Source organism: Lonchura striata, chromosome 19 (assembly GCF_046129695.1).
Source record: "Lonchura striata isolate bLonStr1 chromosome 19, bLonStr1.mat, whole genome shotgun sequence".
NCBI classification, from domain to species: Eukaryota; Metazoa; Chordata; class Aves; order Passeriformes; family Estrildidae; genus Lonchura; species Lonchura striata.
Window position 1 is genome coordinate 5,512,711 of NC_134621.1, and position 19,387 is coordinate 5,532,097.

A 19,387-nucleotide genomic window follows, 5' to 3' on the forward strand; every position below is an offset into this window, starting at 1 on the left:
ATCAGGGCCATAGGTCTGGGTGCAAGGCTGTGCTCTAAGCCTCAAAGCACGCACAGACTTGAGGATGCAGCACCAGCATCCCTTCATGGTGCTGGAGATCAAATTGGCCATAGCATTGCATTGATTTCTGTGTCATAGAGTTCCCTTCAGGAGTTCAGTTACAGTGAAAATCAATAAATAACTCTGCATACAAAAATGTTCATATATTTTTTTAAAAATCATTATGTATTGAAAAAAGAAAAAAGAAAAATCTCTTTATTATCCCCCAGACTGTATGGCCCACATTATCTTTATGATTCTTGAGCCCTGATTCGGGAAAGCTGAGAAAAAAGTGTGGTAGAGCCATCCCATCCTGGGCTAGCCCACAACCACATACACAGCTCTCCCTCCTTGGGAAGAGGAGGCTGCAGTGAAGCTTCCTGGAGATGAAGGCAGGGGCTGGCACAAGAAAGTGTTGAGAGGGCCCATACACGTGGGCAATACAGAGAGGAAAGATTAAAATGTTTCCCAAAGCCTTTGGTGGTCACCAGTTTGTTTTTCACATCTCTGCAGGGGAGTGATTTCCGACTGGCCGTACGAGGAGGTGAAGTGGTTTCCCTTTCTGTCCTTCCAGGCCTTTATCAGCCCCTTGCACTCTCCAGCTCTCTGTGTGCAGGGAGGCTCTGACTGCCCAGGGGTGCTGAGAACACTCTGGAGAGTCCATCAGTGGCATGGAGCAAACAGGCTTTACATGGAAGGTGAGTCTCTGTATGAACCAAGGGTAATCACCATGATCCCACCCTACATAACTTCCTTTTTTAAAATCTCTTCTCTTTTAAGCTTTAAGAACTTCAGACACACACAGGCACATCCACACACAAGTAGCAAAAATAAAATCTGGACTATGTTTGGATCATCTTCACTGACAGTTCATGAATGCCCCAACACTGCAAGAGAATGTGATTCAGGCAGTGCTGGAGACCCCTGGGGACATCTGGGCAGCTTCCCAGCCCTGGGGTAGGAAGAAGATGGATTACTTGAGGAGGATCCCATCTTCCTTGCAAGGGAGCTCTTTAGGACATGATGTAGACCTCCAGCAAACTGGCCACAGCGTGCATTCGGTAGAAGATCCCAAAGGGCAGGCAAATGTCCACGATGGCCGGCCACATGGAATCACCATAGAAGTTCAGTTCTGTGTCGTTGTCAAACTGGGGCCGGGCACCAAACGCTGGCATGATCCAGAGCTGTGGGAGGAAAGGGGAGAACAGCAGTGCAGTGAGAAAGGTGTGTGGTACATCAGGGACCAGCAGTCACAGCTTCCCAGGAAAGGAGCAACCTCCTAGGCCATGGTTTCGAGAAGAGATGTGTTACCATGTCTCAAGAAAACCCAGACTTCACCCCAGATATTTTTCACTTTATATCCCATCTTTGGGGGGTGAAGGGAATGGTTTAACATAATTTATTAGTGTAATTTATCCCACACATCCATTAATACACAATAAAAATACTGAAACAGGTTATTCTCTTGCATCCATCTCTTGTATCTGATATATTCTGGTGATAAGTGACAGGCCTGTTGATGTAGCCTGAAATGTCTTAACTTCAGAGTAGCCACTGGGCTTTTTTTAGGGGCCAAGGGAATCAGAATTCTGCATTTATAAGTGTAACTAATGTACTTTCTGTACAGCAGAGGCACTATGTTTTTCCATAGGCCACACCCTTTCCTTCACAGACCCTTCTCCCTTGTGCTTGCAGCCCTCTCCTTCCCCCACAAACTCTTCTCCCTGCATGTACTCACTATGATATTGCTCAGCAGCAGGAACATGGAGATCTCCCTCAAGAACTTCCTCCTCCAGTTCATCTTCTTGGGAGCAGGGAGGGACCTCACGAGGTCAGAAGCGTGCATGGCTTCCGTGCCAGACGCCACGCCGGCGGCCAAGGCGCTGCCGGTGTCGGGCACCCGCAGGGACACGGCGTTGATGTTTACAAAGGTGAGCCCGTAGAGGTCCTTCTGGTGAGACTCGTGCTTGTAGTCCTCCTTGGGGGGCTGCCGGTGGAGGCCCTCGATGATGAAGACGTTCTGGAAGGTATGCTGGGCGATCATCAGGAGGGCGTAGGTGAGGTTGAGCGCGCTGATAGTGTCCCTTGGCGTGCTGGCCACGATGGCCACAATGGAGTAGTAGGAAATGGCATATTGTCCCAAGGCTGCCCCCATCAGCAGGGCCACGTCCAGGGTCCTGGTGGGGTTCTTGTGCCGGTCCATGTCCCTCTTGTCAAACCGGTAGATGACAGAGCCACCAATGCAGACAAGAGACATCAGGCTCAGACAAACAATGTTGAAGATGTAGTACATGGTGAGTGCTTGGCTCTTCTTGCTGGATTCAGTTCTGGAATTTACCTGCACCTCGTACAGGATGAGGACTCCCAAACCACTCACGAGGATGATGAGGCCCAACATGATGCCTACAAAGAAGGTCCTTCGGAAGAGCCTGAACTTCAGGCGCTGAATGTGGTGGGAGTGGTGGTCTATGAAGCGTCCAACGTTCTTCCACATGACATAGACCATGGCAGAGGCAAAAAGACTGTACTCAATGTTAAAGGGGTACAGCCAAAAGTAGCCATTTTTGAAGATCTGGCAGAGTTGGCTGTTGCAATTGCATTCTTCTGAGCTGCTTCTCATTCCCACTGAAACAAGACAAAATCAGACAGATGCCATGGTATTAAAACAAGGGACAACACTTCTCCCTGAAGAACTGGATGTCTGGGGTCAGTGAAAAATCCAAACAAAGAACAAAAGAATATGTGACCACTTTGAAAACAAGGACACTTCACCCTCAGCTTTCTTGTGCCCAGGTTCTTCCTTAAAACATTAGCTGCCAGGTTAAATCTTTCTTTCTCCTTCCTTTCTTCAATCCCAACCCATTTGTACAGAGTCTTCCACCTCTCTGACTCCTTTCTGGCAGAGGGTAGGAAATGAACATCCATACTTGGCTTTTAAAAAACCAGCCCTGACAAAGACACCTCCAGCTCTAAACAGATTTCTGAAAAGGGATGAAATCTGACTTGCTGGGGAACAATTTCTACCTGATGGGATCTCCCCCTGCACCAGATAGCTTTGCAAAGAGGCAGATTACCTTTCAGGAGCCACCTGAAGATTTCCTCTGTCATGTTTTTCTTCAGCTTTGAATGTGCCTTGTGGACAGACTCATCTGTCACTGCTGACATCCACACAGCCAGGTTTGTAGTCAGTGTTAGCATCAAGCCACATCTGCAGGAGGAGAAGAAGGTTTGTGACATTAAAGCAGTGGCTCTAGGCCATGTTTCTCCCATCCACAGTTTAGGTGTGCTCAGAGGGACTGTGGAATCTGCCTGAAGTGGTGCAAGGACTCCAACGGCCCAGGCTAGAAATCTTGATCCTTTCTTTGCTGCCCTCACTCTCTTCCTATTTTTTTATCCATGTTCATGAGAATTAGCAAGGCTTGATTCCCATTGTTGCTTTTGAAAGAGCTTCTCAATAGTGAATAAATTAAAATATCTGAATTGGTCTCTGGATCCAGTCTTGCAAAAGTGGACAAAATCTTATTTTAGCCTGAGGTTTGCCCACTGCATAGTTATCTTCCCCAGGGATAAAAAAGTCAACTATGAATCATTATTTAATGATAATTATTTATTTAATACTATTTGCTTTGAGTAATGCTTGTATTCTTTAATTGAATCCCAACCCTGATAGATGCACAGGTCATTAACCACAGCTGCTTGAGCTGGGATCTAAGTTTAGCTGGAGATTAAGCAGGTTTCATTTTGGACAGCATTAAGGGATTATCCCCTGGTTACATCTTAGCTGTGTGAGAGAGTACAGAATGCTTTTGGGGGCCCAGGTCTGCAAGGACTATCAGTGCTCACCTGGTAACGTTCAGGTGCACGTGGATGCAGTCTTTGGCAGAGACCCACAGGAAATATGTCTGCAGGAAAAAAAAAAGGAGTTGTTATTTCCAGCAAAACAAAAAACCAAAGGACACCCCTCTGAAGGGGGGGATCTCCCTGCAGCACAGAGAGCAAGCTGAAGCCTCTTTTGCTTGGGTCCATCTGGGTTCAGCCTGGTTTGTAACACTGGCCCTCTGCTGGATGTTCTTTCTTTGCTCCCACTGCACTGCTCTGCCCATGGCCACTCCTTGTTCTGTCTAAATTGTCCCTCTCTGATCTCTTCCCTCCTTGGCATTGTCCCAGAGCAGGAGGTCCTCTGTGTGGGCCCTCAAATTGCAAGGTAGCCCCTGCCTTGACTGTCCTTCTGCTCCTCTGTTCTTCATGGGAAAGGTGGCCTGGCTGGCTGGGGGCTGTTCAGAGTTTGTGACAAAAATGTCACGGGATGGTAACAAGTTTAAATCACTTAGAGTGAGTTGAATTGCCACAGATGGAAGCTGTTGTGGTCGGGGCAAGAAGATGTGGGCTGAGTTAACCCACTGCATTTGCTATGGGGGCAGTTGAATTAAATCCAAGAGATCAGAGCTCCGTCCACTGCTGCTTGTGTCTTTCTACTGCTCCCCAAGACAGAGCACAACCATCTCACCTGGACAACCACAAATATTGCCTGCACAATGGGGTAGATGATTTTGATTGCAGACAGGCAGCTGTAGAAGCTCGAGTAATATCCTATTTTGAACACATCCATGACAAGGCTGAATATGGCAAATAGGATCAGGCCTCCTGTTGGGGAACAAAAATATCTGTGGTTGGACAGTTGTGTGCACAATGCAGATGGATGAGAGTAAGGAGAAGAGATGTTGTCATGAAGAGGCTTTGCTACTGCTGCTGTTTTTCCTCTCTCAGCACCCAAAATATCTTGGCAGCAACAAAATCATACAGTAATCTTGGCTGGAAGTGATTTTCAACCAGCCTGGTATGCTGGGGCTAACAGCTCTTGCAAAAGCAGCCTGAGAGACCCTGGTGTAAGACCCCGGTGGTCACCAAGAGCCTTTGTGGATTCAGGGAGACCTGGAAGTGAACCCAGTGCAGGGACCAGGAGCTGTCCTGAAGCAGGGCATGGTGCCATGCCCCAGTCCATCAGCAGGAAGAGGCTGTGCCCAGATCTTTGCTGCTTCCCTTGTAATAACCGATGCTCCCATGAAGTGTCCATCCTGTGTCTCCCCTCCAGCCCCAGCACCTACCTCTCAGCCAGATGGGCCCGGCGTGGGAGTCCTTGCCAAGGATGGCACCTGGGCACCGGGAGGTGCCGGCGAGGTAGAAGATGATCCAGATGATGACAACCAGCATCATGACTGTCAGCAGGAAGAAGACGTCGTAGTCGTGCACGGCAATCTTCTCGAAAGCCCCGCTGCTCACCAGTGTGCAGGCCAGCAGGGCCAAGTGCACGGCCAGCAGGATGGAGAACATGCGGCCACCCTTTTTCCACACTTCCTTGGAGGCAGGAGTGGAGGGGGGCTGGTGGCTGAAAGATGCTGTCTGGCTTGAGGCCAGGCTGGCTTTGTCGTCCTTGTGTCCACAGCCCATGCTGCAGTGGGGGTGTCCGAGCTCGCTGTCCTTCCGTCCGGGCTCCTCGGTCATGGTTCAACCAAGGCTCTGCCTGAGGGTCAGTGCTGTTAGGAAGAGAGGCCCGTGAGTGAGAGGTGCATTTGCAGCAGCCCAGGATTGGGCCAAAGCAGGATGTGTGATGAGGAGCACAGGATTTATCACAGGAACAGGGAAAGCTGAGACAGGGAGTGCAAGAAGGGTGAGCTCATTTTCAAACTTTCCTTTCCTGGTTCCCTGACGGCTTTCTTTATTTAAGATGCTCTTGCTCAGGAAGATCCTAGGTCAGCATAATGAAGTGTGTCTAATTGGTCACACAACATTTATGTGTTTACTGATGCAAGACTTGGAAAAGCACCAAAAAGCACTCACAGGATCAAATATCCTGGGGCAAACAGCCATAATTTAAATTCCAAATGTCAAACACTAAATATTCTGAGAAATGGTTATACTTCCTTGCACAAGAACAAGCCACCAAAAAGTAAGAAACCCCTGGGAATTTTTGGACTATCACATAATTTGTAGCAGTTCCTGCAGGAAGGGTGTAAACTACCTGAGTTGTCACACTCTCTAAAGCCTCTTGCCTGTGCCAAGTTTGGCATTTCATTCATCGTCAGTAAAAAGCCTGAAACAAAAGTGAATTAACCATCCAAACAAAGCCATTCCACCAACCTGTTTTGCTGCCTGGAATCCAAATCTCTGCTCGTGCCAGGCTGAGAAGTTTCCCTGTTGCTGCAGCTTGGTCAGTTGAAGAATTTATACCTGTTGGAACGTCTCTGTAATTTATACCATATCTGAAGCTGACAGCAGGGCTTCGTGGGTTTCTCAGAGAAACTCATGTGACCCATTTTGTGCAATAGCTGATTTTGGTGAAGCTGGAAAGAGATGAGAAGATAAGGGTTATTTATCTAGCAAGAGCATGGGTTGACAACACTGCTAAGCATGGCATGGAATGCTCGGTCACAGGGTCATGGTCACCACAGAACAAGGCAACCCCACCAAATCCATCTCCCTGCATACATGAGGTCTCTTCCTTGAGAGAAGATGGTTTAGGTGATGAACTTATCTTTGGCGATGATTTTGTGCTTGGCTTTCTGCTTACTGGAGCACAATAAGCACTGTGCCCCACCCTGTGCTATTCAAATCAGTCCACTCCATGCCTCAGAGGTTCTTGAGGAAAAGGAAGAAATTTGCATTTGTGCCTGTTCAGTGCCACGGGTAACTCAATCCTTTCCCACCCAAGTTGTCATCAACGAGGAAGGTTTTGCACTAGAGAAGGGCAGGAATTAGGGACCAGAATTTGTCTTCTCCTTTGCTGACGCACTGCCTTTGATTTTTCAGGGTGGGATCACCTTTCTCTGGACCTCAGGACTTTAACTCCTCTCCTTCCAAGGAGTAACCATGTCAGAAACCAGGGCAGGTATGATTTAAACGTTTGTCTGGTAAGGGGACAGTTTCTGCTCAAGGTCCCTTTCACCCAGCTATTTTTTGTGGGGGAGCTATAGGAATTCCACGGCAGTTCTGCGTGGATGGGGACAAGTTTCAGTCCTTGAAATGCCTCTTTTGGAGATGTCTCTGCTGCTTTCCCCCTTCATGGCAAGCACAGAGCTGGGGACATCTGCTGTGTGTTTTCTCAGTCCCATTCTTGCCCGCTTGTGTCCTTCTTGCCGCACTGCAGGGACAGCAAACTGAATTGTGTGCGGTGGGGAAGGAGAGCTCAGGATCCACAGGGAGAGAGCCCCGTGTGTCCCTCCCGTGCTGCCACCAGCTGCGCCAGGTCTGCCCTGCCTGGCCTCTGCTGAGATAGGGATTCCTTTCGTGGGGAGTGCTTGGTCTCTTCTCAGTCTGCAGCCTTTCCCAGGGGAAGCCCAGGCTTCCCAGAAGTAAATCCGAGCTGATAATGATATTTTACAGAGACCAGAGGTTCAGAGGCCCCTCGGGCTAAAGGTGCTGGTTTACCGTGCCTCTTTTGTCCTTCCCAGCCAGTAATAGAGGAAAGAGTGTTTACTGCCTCGGGCAATGCTCCCAGTCTCCCTGGCAGCAACAAATTTAATTAGTAACAATACAAGAAACATTAAATAACGTTGGTAATGAATTGCAGACGTTATTGTGCTGCTTTTCACCTGCAAGGATTCCAGCAAGAAAAACCTCAGTGGCTACTCCATCCCATCAGGGCTTGCCCAGGGCGGCTGAGCTGGTGCAAATGAACCTGTTGAGGTGAACAAACCCCGCAGGGAGCAGACTCTGGTTCTGATGCACTTCCAGGGACGCTGACGCTGTGTCAGCCACCCAGGGATTAATCACTGCAGCTTGCGTGGGTGCACCTGGCACTGTTTTAGGGCCACCCTCCTATCTTTTTTTTTTTTTTCTTTACAGAAATAAGCTGCTTTTCTCATTTAGTTCCTCTCTGCTCATTGCCTCCAAACACCCCTGATGCTGTCTTCCCCCAGCTGTCCACTCTCCTCCCATTTCTCACCCATCTACAGGCTCTGTCTTTACCCTCTCTATACTCTGTGCCTGTCCCAGGGCCATGGTGACACACACAGACTCCCGCCCTGGAGATCTCCATTCCCAGAGTCAGGATATATTCCAGGTAAAATGAGCAAGAAAGTAGCAGGAAATTCCTCATCCATGTCAGCATGTCCCAGGGGATACAATTCACCGATTCACCCTTGGGTGTAAGGTATTGGGACAGCTTCGTGCTTCGGTCAACATCCAGGTTTGGCTCCATCCTCCCGACAGCAGAGGGTGCCCGGGAACCGGGAATGCTGCGCTGGAGACATCGCCTGGGGCTGCCCATCTCCCCGAGGGTCTCACACAGCCGGGAATTCTGTGTCAGCATAAAAGACACCAGCGGCCAGACACTGCGCCCACTGCACATCGCAGTGAAGTACCGAGTTACATACAGTGTCTGGTTTGTTGTTTTTTTTTTTTTTTTTTTTTTTTTTTTTAAGTCTCCAGAGGGGGAGAAGAGGTGAGAAAGGGAATATTTCCAGCTCTTATGAGTTTCCTTGGTTTATCAGATTCCCATTGCACAGTTCGTTGTGCAATTGCTTGGAAAGCAGAGTTCTGTGGGTATAGGCAGGGTAGATGGGGGATAGGTATGGTGGCTGGGTCTGCTGTTGTCTTCCTAGTGACACTAGGGAGAGATATAAATAAATAAATAAATAAATGTTTGGGGGATTTTTTAGTGAGGAAAAGCTGAGCTGTGAACAGCCCTGGTATTACTTTTAAATCAGTCACCAAAACTGCTCTCAGCCAACTCCGCACAGAGCAGGATTATCCATCCAGGTCCCCGCTCTGACAGGGCTGTGAGTGGAGGCCGTGGGGGTTTGTGCTCTTCTGACCCACTCTTCCTCCTCTGGCTACTGCTGCCCCTTGCTTGAGATGGGGTAGCTATGGAATAGAGGCACATTGAGCAGGATACAACCCAGCAGCCTGCCTGACAGCCTGCTCTGCTTTGGGGACACGTAAACCTGGTGAACTGCTGCTGTGTGACCCCTTGCTGAGCCCAACAGAGCGATGCTGCTTAATTAGAGCTTTTAATGTGCCGTGGAGCTGGTGCGTGTTACAAGGAGCCGCCGGGGCCGGAGGATGCTTAGGACCCAGGGGAAGCGCTGTGGAGCCTGCCTGGCTGGGCTTGGAACGGCTCCTGCCTCCGCGGCCGGGACTTCTCAGGTGTCCCGGTACAGAGCGGAGCCGTGGCAGAGCGGCAGCTGCCCCTGCCCCACCTCCGTGCCCATGCTCCGGACCCCCTGGGCACCCATGTGCTGGCCCGGGGACCCCTTCGCACCATGAATGACCAGTACCACCGAGCTGCCCGGGATGGCTACCTGGACCTGCTGAAGGAAGCCACCAAGAAGGACCTGAACTCGCCAGACGAGGATGGCATGACCCCGACCCTATGGGCCGCCTACCACGGCAACCTGGACGCCCTGCGCCTCATTGTCAGCAGAGGGTGAGTGTTGGCCAGGGCACGCTGCTGGTCTGTGGGCCAGAGTAGCTGGGACCCCCTTCTTCCCCCCTCTCTGCTTGCAGGTCAGTGTTCCCCATAAAATTATGGCTTCTCTCTATAAGATCCCTATGCCTGTCCTCCCTGCTGTTGATTCTTGTGCGCCAGAAAATTATGGCTTCTCTCTGTGAGACCCCTATGCCTGTCCTCCCTGCTGTTAGTTTTCTTTGTTTGTGGTGCTTTGAATCTAATCCAACACTCCTGATAACTGCTCTGTGCTTTCCCAGCTCCGCTGACCCTATAAGGGCTCCTGCCCCCAGCCTGCTTGCAGCACCCTGGTTAGGATGAGTTTCCCTTTCCAAGTGCTTTGTGATCTTTTACAGGTCCTGTAAAGATAAACACATTATATTGCTGACATGAAAAAAGCCCCTTTAAGTGAGGGGACAGAGAAAATTTCTACTCCCTCTGTCCCAAGAGTGCTTGCAGAGGGATGTGTGCAGTGCCAGCTGGCAGTGGGTGGCACTTGTCTGTTTTACCCAAAGCAAGGTCTCAATATGTGACCCCTGGGCAGCTTGTTGTACACTTGGAGCCTGGGAAATTCAGGTTTTCCAGGAGCAGACTCCCCCACAGGGCCTGCTTCATACTCATCTGTCTCTCTGTTCCTCACCCTGGGCTGCCAAATCTTAAAGAGTTTCTGGCTTCCTCAATATGGATATGGTGGAGAGGTGAGAGTGGGATTAAGGGGATTTGTCAGACTGGAGGGATTTACACCTTGGTGTTGGGGGAACCACACAAGGTCTGTGCTAAAGCATGACCTGCTGTTCCTAGCTCCCTCTGAGGCAGTCTGTAGCTCCCCAGTTCTTACTAACCCCCTAACGACACATCCCAGTGCTTCTTTCTGCTCCAGTAGCTCTTCTGAGCACCCCTTTTAATGCCATCCAAGCTGGAGTGGCTTCTGCCTTGTGTTGAGAGATTGGTGGTGCTGATTTTGATTTATGTATTTCTAGTATTGCGGGATGGGACTGAGGTCAGCAGCCTGGATGGACATCACACCTCCTTGGAAGGGCTTTACTTCTCCACACTGGGCTTGGTGGGCTCCCAAGCAGGGATTTTTTGTGCACCTTGGGCTGTGTTAGCAGCTCTTGTACCTGACCAGCCACATCTCCACTGCACCTGTCTTGGGCTCTTGCCATCTCCTGATACTCTGGTTTGCTTGTGCAAAACATTCAGGCGAGCACCTCAGCTGTGCTCACAGGCAGAGCTCCTCCATCCATTGTTGTCCTTTCGTTGTAAATAATTTCCTTTCAGATCCTGAACTGAAGGCTGTGTACAGAGTGGCTGTGTACTTTGAGAAGTCCTGGTGCAGTAGGAGTGTGTTCAGGAAGAGACTATTTCTGATCTGGAAGGGAAAGAGCAAAACAGTGCTCTGAGTGGAGTGTCCTGACATGGACTGAGAGCTGAGAACCCTGAGATGCTTCCCTGGGTGGGGCTCTGTGTACCCCAGGAAAGATTGTGCTCAGCAAAAACCTGTCCAGAGCTCCTGTCAGGACAGGAATTGCTAGCCAGGGCCAGAGAGACATGGGAGGAATGCTCAGGGGATGAGAGTCTGAAGTTAAAAATGGTTCCAAAGACTCTCATGACCAAAAAGCCAACCTGGAAGGCCCAAGTGGTGGATGAATGCCCCTTCAGAAAGGCAAAGCCTTTTGGACTTACTTTATAATCTCTTTATATCACTGTATCTCCTCATATTGCTCATCTTCACAGGGCACCCTGCAGCACCACTGCCTGCCCTGCCAACCCCCATCCAAGCCAGGACTTTCTGCCTCTGCACAAAGCCCAAGGGCTGCTTTTTTGAACTCACATTGGATTAAAAGGTCCTTGTGGGCTCAAATTGTGTTCGAGTGCAGCTTGGCTGCTGTTTAATTAACAACCTAATACACATTTGTTCCTGACAAGGAAAATAGCCTGGCAAAAGCCCAGTGCCCTTTACATGATGGATGGTGGAGCAAGATGTGTGGCTGTGGGACTGCAGGATGTGTTTGCATTTGTACATTCATCTCCATGTGTCAGATCCTTGCCCAGGGCCACAGAGAGACCAGCAACGTGCTTGAAATGGAGGCAGGTGCACCTCTGCTGCTTGGAGCTGGTTTTGGGTCTGCCTAAGGCAGGAAAGCCCCAGCCTGGGGACAAAGGTGCCAGAGAGGTGGAATTGTGCAAGAGCCAGGAGAGCCTGAGGACAGACCCTGTAATTTTCTGCCAGTGCCCAGGATGATGTTCCACAGTATTTAAGCTTTGTTCAGAGATGAAACTTAATGCTGGGTTATATATGTTATTATTACACCTGCACTATAACCACTGTGAGGTAAGAGGGAAGACCCCTGAGCATCCCAAAATGTCAGAAAATTGCTCTCTGGCCTCTGCTGCCAAAATATTCCTCCTTTGGTTCAGAGAGCCCTGCACTACAAGATGGGAGTGTGGAGCTATGGCATGGAGCAGCATCTGGAGGAGTGGAGGATTTGGGGCTGGGCTGGCTCCATGCAGGGATGGGGTGGGAGGCATCTTCAGGGTCTGAGGGGGCTGGTGAGCCTCCATCTGGCTTGCATAGGGATGTCAAAGCACAGAGGATGATGGGGAGTCCTGGGACAGCAAGAAACACCAAAATCTCCTTGCCAGGGCTGGGCAGTGCCACTGGTGCCCAAACAAGATGGGACATTGAGTGCTATAAAATGCCCTAGTGAGGGTGGCCAGAGGAGCCCTGAGAAAGCAGGGCTGTGGGAGAGGACTTTTGGGGGCCAAAATCATGGCTCTAATGGTCGTGCCAGGCTGATGGACACATCCAGGCTCTGTCATCAGTGAAGGAGCCTCATCCACATGTGTTCAGCAGATTGTGTGTCGGGCTGGAATCGGGAGGGGGAAAGAAATCCTTTGGTAGATCCTTGAAGGAAGCTTGTTGCCCCAACCCACACCGAAGGGGTAACAAAATAAGCTTATTGTGCTCCCCTTACCAGCTACTGATGTGTCTGTGCCTCTGTGCACCCTTTGCAACAGATGGAGAGAGGGTTTAGGATGCAGGGATGAGCAGTGGCCCATCCTTCTTGTTTGCCACACAAAAAGCCTTTTTCTTCCCCCTGGCCGGGCTCCAGTGAGGAAAACAAACTCAATTAACATGATGGCTGGGAAAAGGCAGGCAAGCTGGCATTTAGCATTGCAGCTTTTCAGACACAGTAATTCTTCAGTGTGGCTCGTTAGGCACTGCTGTGGCAGTGGCAGGCACTGGTCCAGCTCCAGTTATAGGCAGGTCTGGGGGCCTTGGCTGGGATCAGCCCAGACTTCCTTGGAGGGGCCAGCAGGAGAAGTGAGGATGTGTCTGCAGGTCCTCCTTGGAGGGGAGAGCAGGAGAAGTGAGGATGTGTCTGCAAGTCCTCCTTGGAAGGGCCAGCAGGAGAAGTGAGGATGTGTCTGCAGGACCTCACTCAGCATTGTCACCCAGGAGAGCCGGTCCTCATTTTCTCTTCTTACAAAACCAGGGGGCACAGATACTTTGGATGTCAGTGGCAGAGGGTACAAGTGGCTCAACCATGGTTTGGAGCTGAGGGTGGCTCCTGACATCAGCCAGGCTGCTCGAGGGCATCGCATCACCCCAGCCGGGGCAGGGTTGCAGCGGAGGTTGCAGCAAAGGCACGTGAAGGTGATGTGCATCCTCTGCACGCCACAGGGCTGGAGGCCACGTGGCAGCTGGAGCAGCCTGGCTGTGTTGGTGGGGACCTTCCCGGGGTGATGAGCAGCCGGGAAGGTGAAGGAGCAGGGTGGGGCACTGTTGCAGCTTCGTGGCTTCCGGCACCTGAGCTGGCTGCTGGGAGTGAGGGTGAGCCCTGGGCACGTTGAGGTGCTGAAGCAGGAGACATGGCCCCGGGCACTGCCCCAGCATGAACACTCACCTGGACAAGAACTGCCAGCCTGGCTTTCTGCTGGGACAAGAGGCAGAGAGTCCTGGCATGACCCTCATCTACAGCATCTCTGCTGGATTTTTGGGGGTTTGAACCTGGAGGACAATTGAATCCTCAGGCTACCACCACCTGGGAAAACTCGGTCTACAGGACCCAAAGCTCTGCTCTGAGACCAAAACCTCATCTCTTCTGCTGTTTTCTAGGCTTTGCTTGGGTCATTGCCCTGACTGACTATGCTGAAGGTGGTGAGGATTGTTCCTCAAGACATAATTTTTTTTTTTTCACTCTTCCTCTATCCAAAACCATTTTATGGGAGCAGAGACACTCTGCACCCAGTTGGCTCCTGGTCTGAGGGTCCAATTCCTCACACACACCCATGAGCCAAGGGTGAGCCAGCCCTTTGCTATCAGAGGAACTTCACACATGCAGACAACATATGTAAGTGCCACTGGATTCCCTGGCTAATTGGGATCCTATGGGAGAAGCAGAGGGGAAAAACCAGCAGGAAGGGAGTGAGCATGCATGTCATGGTGCAAACAGAGTGACTCAAGAGATGCACATGTCCACCTAAGGGGACCAATTAACAGTGTTTTAATAATTATTATTACAGGAGTTGACTAAGTGCTGAAAAATGCTTTGAAGCTGAGAAGTGCTGCACTTTACACCTGTTATTAAAATATATTCCCACTTAGTGGACCCTGCAGTCAGCATCTCCTCATGTGCAGCACCCTGGAGGTGAAGTTTTGCTCAGACAGACACCTGCCAGAGGGAGGGCCTCATGTTTATTATCTGAGTTGAATCAAACGTCTCTACTTTGCAAGTCACCGTTCTTCTTTCCTTCTGATGCATTTTTAGTGCCTGCGGCAGCCATTTATAGGGCAGAGGGCCTGAGATATCTAATTTTGCCCTAATACTCTTCTTTTATAGACAGTGGAAATGACCAGGGAAAGCTGGTTTTGATGTTCTTTCCCCTCACTCTCTGAGGAAAGTAGATCTTCACATATGAAACCCCCAAGACGTTCCTGGCTTTGCCATCTGCCCTCTGAAACAGACAGACCTGAGAATAGCCTCCAAAAGGTACTTGAGGGATTGAGCATCCACACACTTGGTTTTGGGAGCAAGACTGTTTCCAGGGAGTCCACTGCTCAGTCACTGTCCATGTCATGAGTCCACATACACACTGGGACCCTTGGGGTGCCCTGGCTCACCTGCCCACACATGCCAGGCACACAAGGGCCCTTTCAGAGCACACAAAACAAACCAACAGCCCTTCATGCCCTGGAGGCCCTCCACCAGCACCAGCAGTTCCATGTGGAACAGGTTCACTGGCTCTTTAAATCCAGCTCCATCAATAATTTATTCCTCTCTTGCAATTCATCAAATATTTATCCTCCCCATGCATTTCCCAGCCTGGACATGTCACTACGAGGGTAGAAGCAAGGGCTGGGGAAATACTGCTCCTGGAAACTGGGCATTGCTAGAGTACTATCAGATCCCTTCTCTCCTTTTCTTGGCTTCATGGCTCCTCAACCCTGTGATCTCCTGCCTTCCCCCTCCTCATCACCCATCTTTGAAACCTTTTTCTCCTTCTATGAGAGATGTCAAAGGGTCTGGTTCAGAAGTCCTGAAGGGTTCGCGGGGTTTTTTTGCCTTACAGAGTTTCAAACCTATTGATTAACTTGCTGAATTTGCCAATGATATCAAGGTTGTACTTATTATGTTTCTGTAAATTTAGTGGAAATATGTTTATGATGGAGTTCCTGTTCATGCTCCCACAGAGAAAGCTGCGTGCAACTCATAGCAGCTTTCAGGGAGTGAAATTAATAAGTTCATACTCTGGGTGCAAATAATCTCCATCTTAACATCTGGACAGGCTTTATTGCTTTTCTAAAGCCTAAGGACTGCGACCTTGGCATTACACTGATGGGGCAGTTCCTCTCTGTCTCTGCTGCCCCTTGGGCAGTGTTCCAAGCAGGCTGCAGGGTCCCTGTGTGGGGATGAATATGCTGGATGAGGCTGTTTCTGGGATTTGTGCATTAGCACAAAGTGATGAAGGTACAAAGCAGCAGGACAAAGAAGTCCCTCTGCTTCTGTGATCTCCTGCTCTTTCCCTGGAGAAGTTTTTGAACTCTTTGAAGTCAAACAAGCCATAGCTCAGAGCACATGGGATTTGGGAGAGGGTTCTGGGCTCAGCTGCTCCCAGCTTTTGTCATCACAGACCCTAAATGCATGCTTGAGACCCTTATTAAAGTAACCTTTGCTGAGGGTCTCAAGCATGCATTTAAGGAGTTGGATCTGATGAACCTTGATGGGTCATTTTCCTCTCTCTGTGTTCTGTGATTTGCTTTCTGCACTCCTGGTGTCACCACGGTTTGGAGCTGGGTCTGTGTGATGGAGGAACAGTGCTGGTTTCCTCTGGAGCTCACTGAAAGGGTGGTGTGGGAACAAGCAGGAGCTGTGCTGAGCCAGAGCTCTGCCAGAGCCCTGCTGCCCACGAGGAATTGCTCCTGAGGGTGGTGGAGCTGCCCAGCCTTAATAAAAGGCTTTGCCATATCCATGTGCACGGAGGGAGAGCGCCCTGTTGACAGATACTGCTGCTGGCTGCATATCATTAGCACACAGCTCGAGAGAGGGCCGGTGCCAGCAGGGGTGTGAACTCTCTCTCGTTTCACCTGAGCACAAATACAGAGGAATGTCAGGAGGACAGACTTCCCTTGAATCCCAGGTTTGTGTTCGTCCTGGCACAGGAGGCAGGAGATGTGGGCAAGGGGTTGTGTCCCACCAGCAGCATGCTGGGGCCGGGGCTGGCACGGTGCGAATGGAGATGCTACTGGCAGTGTCCAGCTCCTGAGGAGTGCAGAAACCTAATCTGCACTTTCTCTGAAACTGGATTCTCAGGATGTGCTAATACCAAAGTGCTTCTAGCCATGCTATCAAGGCCAAGCGTGGTACAGCAAAATCCCCCACAAAACCCCAATGCCGAGGCCAATGACAGCAAAATCACTCTTATTCTCTCCTGCCAACATTCCTCTTTGTGCTGCAGATTTCCCCACGTGCCAAGGATCATGTGGGTGGGGAGGTATGGCAGCTGAGGGGTTTCAGAACCATTGCTGAGAATGGATGTTTCATGGTGAGATCCCAAGGTGTCCAGCCCAGGATGTGGCATAGAGAGAGGCATTTTGGCATGCCCCCTCACAGAGTCTGAATGAAGCCAAGTTCTGTAGACAGAATCTGACTCGAATTTTAATGGGATATTTGAGATTTGAAATTTTATAACAAGCTTAAGGTCTGAGATGGAATTAGACCTGTATCTCAGTTCTGGGCTATTCAGAACGTGGCTTGCCTGTCTCAAGAAGTTTGATGTGGGAACACATTTTTCTTGAGACCTAAATTCAAGTCGCATTGCCACAGACAATGGGGCATGTGATTCCATGTCAGTAGTACTCCCCTCCAGAAGACCCCTTTAAAATTAAGTTGCAAGAACCATAGGTGCATAGCTTGATATTTCAAGGAGTCAACACTTCATGGTGCTGATTTGCCTCTGCACAGCTGGGAATATCTCAGTGAAGTCTGTCATCAATCCCTGCATGCTAAACAGTTGATTTTCTTGCTGCCTAGGGGTGATCCAGACAAATGTGACATCTGGGGGAACACCCCCCTCCACCTGGCAGCAGCCAATGGCCACCTGAACTGCCTCTCCTTCCTCATCTCCTTTGGGGCCAACATCTGGTGCCTGGACAATGACTACCACACCCCACTGGACATGGCAGCCATGAAGGGGCACATGGAGTGTGTGCGGTACCTGGACTCGATTGCTGCCAAGCAGAGCAACCTCAACCCCAAGCTGGTGAGCAAACTGAAGGACAAGGCCTTTCGGGATGCGGAGCGGAGGATTAAGGACTGCGTGAAGCTGCAGAAGAAGCACCACGAAAGGATGGAGAAACGGTACAGAAAGGAGATGTCAGATAATTCGGATACCATGAGCTTTTCCAGCTACTCAAGCAGCACCTTAAGCAAGAAGTTCCAGCACATGTCTATGGTGACTTCCTTGCCATACTCACAAGCCACCATCCATGGCACAGCCAAGGGAAAGACGAAAATACAAAAGAAATTAGAGAAGAAGAAGCAGGTGGATGGGACATTCAAGATCTACGAGGATGGCAGGAAAAGCGTGCGGTCCCTGTCTGGTCTGCAGCTGGGCAACGACGTCATGTTTGTGAAGCAGGGCACATACGCCAGCCCCAAGGAGTGGACTCGCCGCAATATCCGAGACATGTTCCTCACAGAGGAAGACACTGTCTCCCGTGCCATAAGCGACCCAGGTTTGCACATGGACTCGGCCCACTCAGAGGTCAGCACTGACTCTGGACACGACTCCTTGTTCAACCGCCCCGGGCTGGGCACCATGGTGTTCCGGCGCAACTACGTGAGCAGCGGGCTCTTCGGGATCGGCCGGGAGGACGGGGCCACGCCGGGGGAGGACAGCGCCGACGGGATGGGCGTCAGACTGCGGAGCCGCCTGCAGCGCTCGCCAAGTCTCAACGACAGCATTGGCAGTGCCAACAGCCTGCAGGAGAGGAACGAGGAGGAGCTGCCCTGGGATGAGGTGGAGCTGGGCTTAGATGATGATGATGAACCAGACACAAGCCCCTTGGAAACTTTTCTGGCTTCCCTGCACATGTTTGAATTCATCTCCATCCTGAAGAAGGAAAAGATTGACTTGGAGGCCCTCATGCTGTGTTCAGACAATGACCTGAAGAGCATCAATATCCCTTTGGGCCCCAGGAAAAAGATTGTGGATGCCATCCAGAGGAGAAGACAAACGCTGGAGAAGCCAGATGTCATTGTAGACACTGAACTGTAAGTGGGAGATGGGGTGTCTAAGGGGTTAAACCCTTCAGCAGGTGGAGATATGGATAATGTAAGGTCTTGTTTTCAACCTGCTTTGGAAGAGTAAAAGTTCAGATAACCTCAGCACTTCTGTGTGTGGGCAAATTCCTGCTCGTGTGGAAAGGCTGAGAGTTTGGAGAGGTGGCAGTAGCGTTAGTTCATTACTCAACAACGTTAATGTAACTGGGCAGGACATTAAGCACTTGTTTTGTTTCGTTACCCATTTGAATGCAGACTGCTTTGTGGTCTGATGCCTCTCAGTCCATCTAGCTGAGATTTCCAACCACACTCAGGCTTGTCTTGACTCTTCACCTTTTGAAGACATTAGGAAATCAACTGCAATTCCCGGTGGGAGCAGGCTGACGGCAGTGCCAGGTGGCCTTGGGAATCCTTCCCCAAATGCTTGAGATCTTACTCAGGCCTCTGGAGGTTGCATATCTGGGTTGGAGTTGTTGCTGTTTTATGGTGTTTCCAGGGTTTGCTTGGTAGGGTTAAAGGACTGTGTACCTGTCAGAGAGGTGAAGGGAAGGCCACATGCACTGACAACCCAATTCAATGTGTTGTTTGGGCTTCCCAACCTTCAGATACCTGTGTGCTGCTTTTACAGCCTTTCAGAACAGCTTGTTCTTGGATCCTCATGGTGCTGATAGATTTTTCTCTTTTCCTTTGCAGATAGCATCAGCATCTTTTTTTTTTTTTTTTTTTTTTTTTAAATTCTCGAGAAACAAACCCAGTTCTAAATTGCCAGAAAACACAAGCCAGAGACTCCCTTTCTGGGGCAGCTGAAAGCTACAGCCATCCCCACCAGTCCCACGGGACTGCTCCCTCACTCTGCTCCCTGTCTGTGTGATGCTCCCGGGCGGTTCCTGGCATGGAGGGATGACAGCCGAGATTGGACCAGGCAGGTCCAACCTGCCAACCTTCCAGGCACCACGGTCTGCCACTCGCTGGAGGAAGGAGTGAGCTGCACAGATGGCTGGGACGCTGCTGTCACAGGCTGTGAGACCACACCAAGCCATGAACAGAAGGAGATAACGTGATATTTTCAAACGGATAAAAAATAAATAATTACAAGCTATTCTTCCCTGAGAAA

At 50.2% G+C, this 19,387-nt stretch overlaps 2 protein-coding genes across 2 annotated transcripts; one reads left to right on the top strand and one right to left on the bottom strand.

Annotated features, from left to right (window-relative positions):
• Positions 1 to 740: 740 nt before the first annotated feature.
• On the bottom strand, positions 741 to 6,320 carry OTOP2 (otopetrin 2). Its single transcript, XM_021555551.3, has 7 exons — positions 6,178 to 6,320; positions 5,145 to 5,573; positions 4,547 to 4,683; positions 3,883 to 3,941; positions 3,114 to 3,247; positions 1,778 to 2,664; positions 741 to 1,223 (listed from the first exon to the last, which is right to left on the bottom strand). The coding sequence occupies exons 2-7, from the start codon at positions 5,539 to 5,541 to the stop codon at positions 1,053 to 1,055; spliced, it is 1,785 nt and encodes a 594-aa protein (XP_021411226.1). The 5' UTR covers positions 5,542 to 5,573; positions 6,178 to 6,320; the 3' UTR covers positions 741 to 1,052.
• A 2,678-nt stretch (positions 6,321 to 8,998) lies between these two features.
• Positions 8,999 to 18,268, top strand: USH1G (USH1 protein network component sans). The gene is made up of 2 exons (XM_021555553.2): positions 8,999 to 9,463; positions 17,023 to 18,268. The coding sequence occupies exons 1-2, from the start codon at positions 9,300 to 9,302 to the stop codon at positions 18,266 to 18,268; spliced, it is 1,410 nt and encodes a 469-aa protein (XP_021411228.1). The 5' UTR covers positions 8,999 to 9,299.
• Positions 18,269 to 19,387: the final 1,119 nt, after the last annotated feature.